Genomic DNA, 9,704 nt, shown 5'->3' on the forward strand with positions numbered 1-9,704 from the left:
AGTTTGGCAAAAACTTGCCAAACTCGGGGAGTCCAGTTCCTGAAACTCGGCTACTGGCTGGGTTACATAAAATGACAAAAAAAAACATTTCAAAAAGTTTTTTTAAAATGAATGGTCTCGTCTTTGTTCACTACAACCTCCGCCTGAGAATGAGAAAAATTAGAGTTACAACATGTCAGCCAATAGAAAAATGTTGCCCCTTGACCCCACCTTGGGGGTGCTGTCCCCAAACCCCCGTCGAAAAATATGGGGGGAAACTGCGTCGATAGAAGTTGGGAAAATTTAACCTTCGAGTCTAACACTAATTGGATCGACCGGGTAGATATAGAGCCTAAGACTGTAGCCATGGTAGAGGAGGAGCGAAGAGAACGAGCACAGATAAGAGATTTAGAGGCAGATAGTGACACAGATGTTCCTATTATTGGTGAGCATGGCATGGTGTCACGGGGAGCAGCTATGGCTGTCGAATCATCCGGGACCTACCTTAGACACCTTTGCAGGGGGTCGGGGCCGAAGGGTGCAGCCGTGCTGGCTCCTCAGAGCCATAGGCTTGTAGTTGTATTTACCTTTGGTATTTGTATGAAACATTTGATGATGATCATACGATGACATGGATTTTTTATTCCATGAGTTTTGTAATATTGTATACATTTGACAATGTTTATATATCTATGTTTGTTATTTCCTTTAGCTACAATTTGCGTTTATGCTTATGTGATTGATGTATACTTGTGTATGTAATCAAATGAGCCGAGTTTGATGATGTTATTGTGTCTTTAAGGTGTATTCAATAAAGGGTGCTTGAAACAAGTTTTAAATCTTTAAAAATCTCTAAATTTCTTGAGTTTTTCACTTTCCCGAGTCCAGCCGAGTCTGACTCCGAGTCCCGAGTCCGAGTCCGAGTCTGATTTGGCCTTGTCGAGTCTGAGCTGAGTCCGAGTCCCGTTTCTTTGCATTGAACCCTTCATGCTCCTTTGTACACAAACCCCTTCGGGTGACGAGTGATGAGTTTATGAAGTTGAGCGAGGCCCCACTGTCGAGCATTACAAGGACTCGTTGCCCTTGGAGTGGACCACGTACCCTAAATACACTGCACCTCGGGGTACCCGCCAATGTGGCAATGATGCCTCCCCTCTGTACCAATGTGGAGATTCTCTCCGCTAGGCTAGTTTCTTCGACAGATTATTCCCTTGGTGGTTCACTTTCCTCATGCTCCTCTTCTCCATCGGACATCACTTCAATATAGTGAATCTTTCCTTTGCCCAAACATTGGTGTCCTGGTTCCCATGGCTCCTTGCAGGTGAAACAAAGCTTCTTCCTTCTGAGTTCCTATCTTTTGGCTTTATCGAGCGATGACCTCTTCGGAAAGGGTTTATTATCCTTCTCCTTCGGAACAAAAGGTGGTTTGGTATGTGCAAAATTTCTGGAAGAGGAAGATGTTGCCATGTTACGAGCCTTTTTGATTGCTTTCGTGAGCGTGCTGGGGTTGAACCCTTTCACCTAACCTTTTAGTGGTTCCATCAATCTGTCCATGAACAAGATCACCAATCTCCGCTCCGAGATGTTTGTTACCAACACGGATAGTCTTTGGAATTCTGTGATGTAACTGTCCACGGGTCCTGACTGTTTTAGTTGCGTCAACTCCTTGAAATTGAGTTCTGGATCCTTCCTGTCAAATCGATCTATGAGCTTCTCTGTGAAGTCGGCATAGGAAGTTATCTGGTCATGGCCGAGAGTGACCATCCCATGATGCCACCATTCGTGCGCGACTCCTTTCAGGTGAAGTGCTGCAAACTTGATAGCTTCATCTTTAGGCATTGGGTTGAGTTGGAAGTAAATATCTGCTTTTTGAACCCAAGCTCGTGTCGAGGTTGCTCTGGTCCCATCAAAGGATGATAGGTTGATCTTGCCAACCTTCTGCTTGATATCATTGTTATAGTGACCATAGTGGCCCCGACTTCTGCCGCTCGAGTATTTCATCCGGAGATCAGCATAATCCTTGAAGGATATGTCCCCCTCGAGATTTGCATCCCTCCAATCTTGGTTCAACTGTGCTTGAATCTCTTGAAAGGTGGGTTCTTGCTCCCCGCGTGGCGCTTCTAATTTTTGAGGAAAAGTCAACATCAGCGGCCATGAATGTGAGCATTGGACGTTTGACCTTCCAGTGATCGAATTGTCGCCTTGCCCATTTTGTTCTCCATTCGTTTTTCCCAAGGCCAATTGTCGTAAGGTTTCCTTCATGATTTGTTGTCGTTGCTCCCCTTTGGCTATGGTGTCATTGAGCTGAGCTTGGCTCCTGGATAGCTCCCTTAATAGTGCCATGACTTCTCTTGTAGGATCTTGTGGTTCCCCCATTCGGTCGGCCGAACGGTACCTCCTAGTGTACACTTGCATCCACTACTCGACAGGCTGGCAAGATCACCAGCTCTGATACCACTGTAATGTTCCCTGACCGTACTAACGAGGGAGGCAAAGGCGTATGGTGGTCTGGCCGTACGGGTGTTGAGTAGAGGCCGTACGGTGAATATGAGATTGGGTGTACGGTTGTCAAGAGAGGACCGTATAGTAGTGTCAAGAGGCTGTACAGTGGTGCCAAGATAGGCCGTACGGTAATGTGAGATTGGGCTGTACAGTTGTGTGGGAAGCAGGCTGTACGGTGGTGAGGAGAGAGTATAACCATATAGTGAAGGGGGGGGGGTGTACGGTGGACTTCAACCTGTGAAGGGGTTAGTCTCCCGCAAGCGTATCGAGTAATGAATTCTGAATATTAGGAATCCTTTATGCATGTAAATCAGGTTAACAAATATGCAACTGGAGAAAGTAACAATGATGAGATTCAAGATTTGCCAGATCCAGAACAAGTACTCAGAACAGAATAGGGTGAGGGGTGAACCTCACCGAAACTGCAAATACCAAATAGGGAGGGTCTTTCACCTCCGAAATGGCGGATACCGGAACTCCAACAGGAATTCGCACAAAGAGAAAAATACCAAAATTTGCATACCTATGACAAAGACTAACTCGGCCATATATATGGGCTCCGGGAAACTTCCCGAAGGGTTACAAACGGGCCGACACGACCAAACTAAGACTTGCCTAATCTAATTAAATAAAGGGCCCGAAAGATTTGTTATTAAATTTGGGCCTTACAATAAAGTATTTAAATTTATTATTTAATTATATCGGGGACATCACAGATCAAAGAAGACAAGAAAGTCAATGGATCAATATCTAATATCAGAATTAATAAGGGTGAAAATTAGCAGACTTTGATATTTACAAGGGCAAGATTCAGGGCAATCCCAAAAGGGGACATTACAAGGAACCTATCCTGAATTACCTTAATTGTTTCTTCTAATCGAATGCAATCATCTTTCAATGCACAATACCAATGGCTAAAATCATAGACCGCCTTTGCTTCCATTACACCTCCATTTATCAAAGTTTGTTTAGGAATCTCCTTCAATACACACTGATGGGGAATTGTCTTGTCTTGAACACCCTGGAAATCCTCCCACAATTACCTGAATTCATCACCTCTGAGCCGAGCATGAAATTAGAGTTTGCCCAAGTTGTAGAGGCTAGGAATATATCTAGCCTTTCGGATAAAAACTTTTTACTGCCCTCTGCGTGTTTGGTGTTCGACATCCCAGAGGTCAGATTCTTCCACAAACCTTTGAAAACTGATCATGTTTCAGGAGCTGCCAGTAATAACTTTATTCTTAAGAGTTACCTAATGGAGGATTGAATTCCCTTCCAACAATACAGAAGTTGTGATAATTGGTAGAAAATATCAAGATATGTTTTTGCAACATGCCATTATGTCAGCAGATGATATTTGACTCTGATTGGCAAGTCTTCCAATTATTAGACAACAATTCAACAGCATTCCTTACCAGCAGAGATATCATGTTTGAGAGTATCTTTCTCTTGTCAAATCTTGAAATGCACCAATAATGCTACATTAATCATAACTGTTTAAATTTTATAATATTTAATTTTAATAGAAATATATTGAAATGTGGAAAGAACATCTTATTGGTTTGAGCTCTTTGTATCCATCTGAACTGAGTTGGAGATGGTAATTAAACATACTGTAAACATGATTATTTCCTTTCTTCACTTCATCTAATTTGCACGTAGGGGGGGGGGATGGCAATTTTTTTAATCATTTCTGGGAACAACTCTTAAAATAATATATTGAATTGATATTTGAATTTTTAAAAATACAAATAAATAAAAAGACCCAAAAATAACATAAACAAACCAAAATTGCAATTTCTAAATAATAACAGTTCATTGATTCCATAGTCCATCTGATAGATCGATAATTATAGACATAATATGAGACATGATTTATATTGAGAAGTGCTGAAATAGAATTATTGCATCATGTATCATGCATAGGTATTGAGCAAAAAGCTTAGAAATTGGAGTTATCTTCTTAGCTATATCTTGGAAACTACTCTTTCCTCTTCTCCTTTGGTGAATGTGAAACAACAATGGACATGTTATAAAAGTTCTTTTCAGTTGGGGGCATTGGTTGATGCCTCCAATGTAGAGTTTTATTTGTTTTAGAATATTAAAAAAAATGCTGTTATTTTGTGCATCATGTGGGTGGATGCCCTGATGTCAAGGGATGTGAGAGAATTTTCAAAAAGACCAGAATGGGGGGATAGGGAGAGGATGTCCTCATCAAGTCTCTACGTGCCCAGAATGCCAGCAAAATCTGTAGGGGCGTGACCCAATGGAAGACTGGTTTTAGCTGAGATCATCTTCCAGAGTTGTATGACTCTGCAATGCCCCCATGTCATATAAGATCTTAGTATTCTTTGCTGTTATTTTGTGCATCATGTGGGTGGATGCCCTGATGTCAAGGGATGTGAGAGAATTTTCAAAAAGACCAGAATGGGGGGATAGGGAGAGGATGTCCTCATCAAGTCTCTACTTTCCCAGAATGCCAGCAAAATCTGTAGGGGCGTGACCCAATGGAAGACTGGTTTTAGCTGAGATCATCTTCCAGAGTTATATGACTGTGCAATGCCCCCATGTCATATAAGATCTTAGTATTCTTTCTCATCTTACAAACTACTGGACCTATCTTTTGAATTATCTCATATGTTATATGACTATGCATGGGTTCCAAGTTAAATTTTGGAACCTCCAAATACGATTCCACTAGCTTCTAAGATGAGATAAATTATTTAACCCCTTGAGGAGGCTACTATTTATTCTTCAATACAGGTCAAGTAACAAATCAGATTGACTATATGGTGAATCTGCGTCCTGGCCAAGCCTGAAAGTTTGATTTCAAAATCCTAGTTTGACTACCTGAAGGCCCTAATAAATGATTGGTCACAGGTTTTGTTTTAATCCATCACTTCTCACCTCAATGTGTATGATTTTTGAAGTATATATGTATTTTTATTATTTATGTTTATCTGAAAGAAAAATTAGTTTGTTTTCTTCCCCGGCTGGCATAATAAACCTTTTAGTATTTTAGACAAACAATAATTTTGCTGCTTCTTTTGGTTGTAGTTTGTAAAAAGATTTCATCTGTATTTGCTCTTTTGAAAAGGCCTTGATAAACAATGCAGACACAAGTTAGTTGCACTTTGGAATGTAGGTCCTCAGGCAAGCAGTCCCGTTCAGTCTGAACCAACAACAGGCACTGTATTCAGAGGAAGAAGCTACAGGCTTGGACGATAGCCCTTTGTAGAAGGCAGTGCTCAAAGGAAAATAGATTTTGTGATCTGAAAATTAGCATTTTGTACATTCTTGCTTCATTTTATGGCAATGCTGAAGCACTTGATTATATTTCTGTTACATCCAATTAAATTAGATGAATGAATAAGATATTGCATTGTGTTAAAGAGTGAACATCATTATGTAACTTCAACTTTAAAAAAAAAAAGAGGCATTCATTGGTAGTTCGATAAATATTTATATTATTTAGCTAGTATTAAATATACCTTTTTAGAGTTTTAAAAATGTGTTTACAAAACATCCATGTATTGTCAGCAGCGTGTTATGTGTTTTCATCGTCTTTCTAGTTTTATTAAGCCGTATACTTCAAATGCTAGTAATTAACTGTTTGAAGATGTTTATGCTGAATTTTAAATCAAAAGACCAAGTCATATTTCTTATGGCAATAATCCTACATAGTTAATATCACCGTTGATATGATTGCATTTTAAATTTCCTAATTATGTTTGAAATTTTGAATGAATCCTTTATTACAAAACTACCTTTTCATACATATTTTCTTGACCACTTGATATGGTTTTATGTCATTATAGCTGGTGTGTTTTGTGCATATGAAAATCCTGATGCTTTCTTGCAGTCTAGCAGTAATGTTGGATCCGTCCTGCACAATGACCTGGGTTCAAAACGTAGCAGGCATCCTTTAGAATACTGGCTTAAACCGTCAGTTGGAGATATTGATGGTGCATGCATTGTTCATGTTGATAGCAATTATGTCTTATTCTAATGTAAGTACAGTTTAATTTTAATCCACGTGATGTTTATAAATGTAATCCAGAATTGGATGTTAAAAAGTGGTTTTTAGAAATCTCTTTTGAAAGTCAATTTCTATTATTTGGCTATTAAAATAAATATCATATTTGAAAACTAGATTGATTGGTAAGAATCAATCTTTAAGTGCTTCAAATTTTTAGGTCAAATGTGGCAAAATCTACAAATCAGGGAAAAAAATTACACTTTTTGACCATAAAGTGGACGTAACTTCCTACACTGACCGATAATGTGATCACATTATTGAAAAGTAACAATAATGTGACAATGTTATGGCTTGGTAAATATAAAGCCAACACATGGTCACGTTATTGAGAAGCAACAATAGCATGATCATGCTATGGCTTGGTAAATACTAAATCATAACATGACTTTGTTTTTTCTCTTTGAGACACACTCATGTTTTGTATAGCATAATATGTGATCACTTTTTGTTAACATAAAAATAAAACAAACCCTACTACTATTCACAATCGCAATTGAGGGAGGAAAACATGTCTTCTAAGAAAAACTCAATTGCGTTTTGCAAGATTCAACTCTATCCTCGGTTTTTAAGTAATGCCATGTCAAATAAGAGGTAAGTCAAGAAAAAAATCATGATTTTTGATCAAATCAAGTTCACATTTTAAAAATAATTAACTATTTTGAATGCATTTCTTATTTGTTACTTATTTTTATATTAGCTCATATAAATCCTAATTGTGAACTTAATATACACGAAATGTTTGAAGAGATTTTGCATCACCTTAATCTCCTCCTATACTTCCCCTAGACCCTAGGCAAAGCCAAGAGGAATTGTTAGGGCATTTGAAAAATTATAGTGCCAACAAAATTAGCTTAATCATTGAAGGCATCTATAGGAAACCCACACCATGCATTAGTTGCTTCATTATTGGAAGAAGTGATGAAGTATGTTGACTCAATCATGAGTCAAATTGATCAATGGAAAGCTTGTAGAGATTCTTCTCACCAATTTCATATGACAAAGTTATCTTACAAAGAAGTTAAGAATAAATATATAATGACAATATACACTTATGATCATTTTACTAATCCAAAAACTAGTTCACCCCTTTAATGACTTTGAAGAGATTAACAATTCATTGGTTCATCTTGATATGAATAATAATTTTTGGTATAAGTCTTGTAATAACCATGAGGTGCCATTACACTTTTTCATATAGGTAGTAGATGATCTTTGACCAACCTCCTTGTAATATCCAATAGACTAGGAGTTTATTGGATAGAAAACCTTCAATGAAGACCCCTTCCTCAAAAATCTATACATCATATGATGATGTCACCAATCATCGAGGAGACTATGGAGTTCTAGACTCTATATGTTATTGCTAGCCTCACAAACACCCTTATATAACATGACACCTTTATGCCCAAACCTTTTCATTAAACAAATAATTGATAGAATGACCATCAAAGTGCTCTTTCCTCCCACCTATGCTATAACTTGTCATTTATGCTAGGATGAGACCATGATCCATAGAGCATAGACGGTGTCACCTCCCATGAGTACACTCACTATCATTGTAGATGCATTGGGAGCATGGAGGGTGGTGAGCTAGATAGTATGACGATCAATGATGATCTATTACACAATTCATTTGGTGATCATGTATAGGTATGTTAGTATGAATTTATAAAGTATTTTATATTTAAAAGTTTAATTTAATTTGCAATTTTAGGATTGAATTAAATTATGCATTCATTATATATTTCAAGGTCTAATGTCACAGGGTGGTACATAATGGATTATTCCTCTAGCAAGTTTTATGGTTTTATTTATTTTGAAGGTAAAATTCTAATATATCTTACTAAACTAGTAGTTAGTTTATACTTAGAATAATGTTGTTCATATTTTGAAATGCAATAATTTTTTGAATTGGTGGACATCAATAGTACAACATACCTTTTCTTAGTGTTAGTTGTGTTAGTTGTGACACAAGTTTTTACCAAGGTACATTGTAGCATGTTTTGAGTTTTTATTTTGTAAAATCTAACATTATTGTTTGTGTATTTGAGTTTCTCAATTAAATCTATTATTACTTATTTAGTTGATGAGCTTAGTTATCACACCTATTGGTCTATGAGAAAAATTGGATGTCAGTTTTGCTATAGCAATTTTATCCTTACGTGTCTAACACAAGTATTTGTATGAATGTATACATTTAATTATCATTATTTTGTTTCAATAGGCAAAATAAAGTATTTGAGAATAATTGATGTATATGTATTGCTTTGTTATGTTATGGATTGATGTAGGCACTCTTATCCAAGGAGACAACTCTCTTAATAATACACAAAATAGTGAGGGGTGGAAGAGATTAAATTCACCCAAAACAACAATCAATTTATGAGATTGAGGTTCACTCTTTTGTTAGGAAAAGAGAGGTAGACTATTTCATAAGTTCTTAATACACACTCAAGAGTAATTTTGTATGCTTTATGTAATATTGATAACATTTTTTATTACTATAAACTATATAGGATAATAGACTTGAACCCCTCAAAGATGAAATGATGCCTCCTATAGAATTCACTTGCCCCTCTTACATGTTGATGCAACAATTCAATTCCATGATATAGAACATAAAATATGGCTTTCAATGCAATTTTAGACAATTTGACAGAATGATTTGCTGTTGACATAGTCAAATGATTTCAAATTGAGAGATTATTATGAAAGGACTCAACATTCAACAAAAGGTTTGACTAAAAATTCTTAGGTTTGGTCTTAAATCTCTTATAAGGCTTGGAACAATGTGACTTGAATGAATAACATTTTGTATCATAGATTTAAGGTCTACAAAAAATTTCTAATCTTTTGAAGGGAAAAGATTTGCTGTCAAAAAACACCGTATCCATTCAAAACACATACGTTCCATTGGAATACCATATTTAATTTTTTAAATAATAAAAATAATAAAAAATTAAATCGTCAAGAAAAGACCATCAATTGTTTCCCAGGTCAAAAAATATGTCCAGGCAAAAATATTCTGCCCAACCTTTTAAGTATAACAAAATCCCGAAAAGCCAGAAAAAATTTGCAGGGATGGGAAAAATTCTCCAGCATCTAATTTTTCGTCCCAGGCAGTAACTGCCCAATCCTAACGGAATAAAGAAAACTAATCCAACGGATCAAATTTAGCATATAT

At 36.9% G+C, this 9,704-nt stretch overlaps 1 protein-coding gene across 1 annotated transcript in view; it reads left to right on the plus strand.

Annotated features, from left to right (window-relative positions):
• Window positions 1–5,940, plus strand: part of LOC131069636 (derlin-1) — a 34,336-nt gene extending 28,396 nt beyond the window's left edge. The window contains exon 7 of the mRNA XM_059207093.1: window positions 5,598–5,940. Within this exon, the coding sequence (XP_059063076.1) occupies window positions 5,598–5,709 (112 nt within the window). The 3' untranslated portion in view covers window positions 5,710–5,940. The remainder of the gene's footprint in view (window positions 1–5,597) is intronic.
• The last annotated feature ends 3,764 nt before the right edge of the window (window positions 5,941–9,704 follow it).

The sequence above is a fragment of the Cryptomeria japonica genome, chromosome 6 (assembly GCF_030272615.1).
Source record: "Cryptomeria japonica chromosome 6, Sugi_1.0, whole genome shotgun sequence".
NCBI classification, from domain to species: Eukaryota; Viridiplantae; Streptophyta; class Pinopsida; order Cupressales; family Cupressaceae; genus Cryptomeria; species Cryptomeria japonica.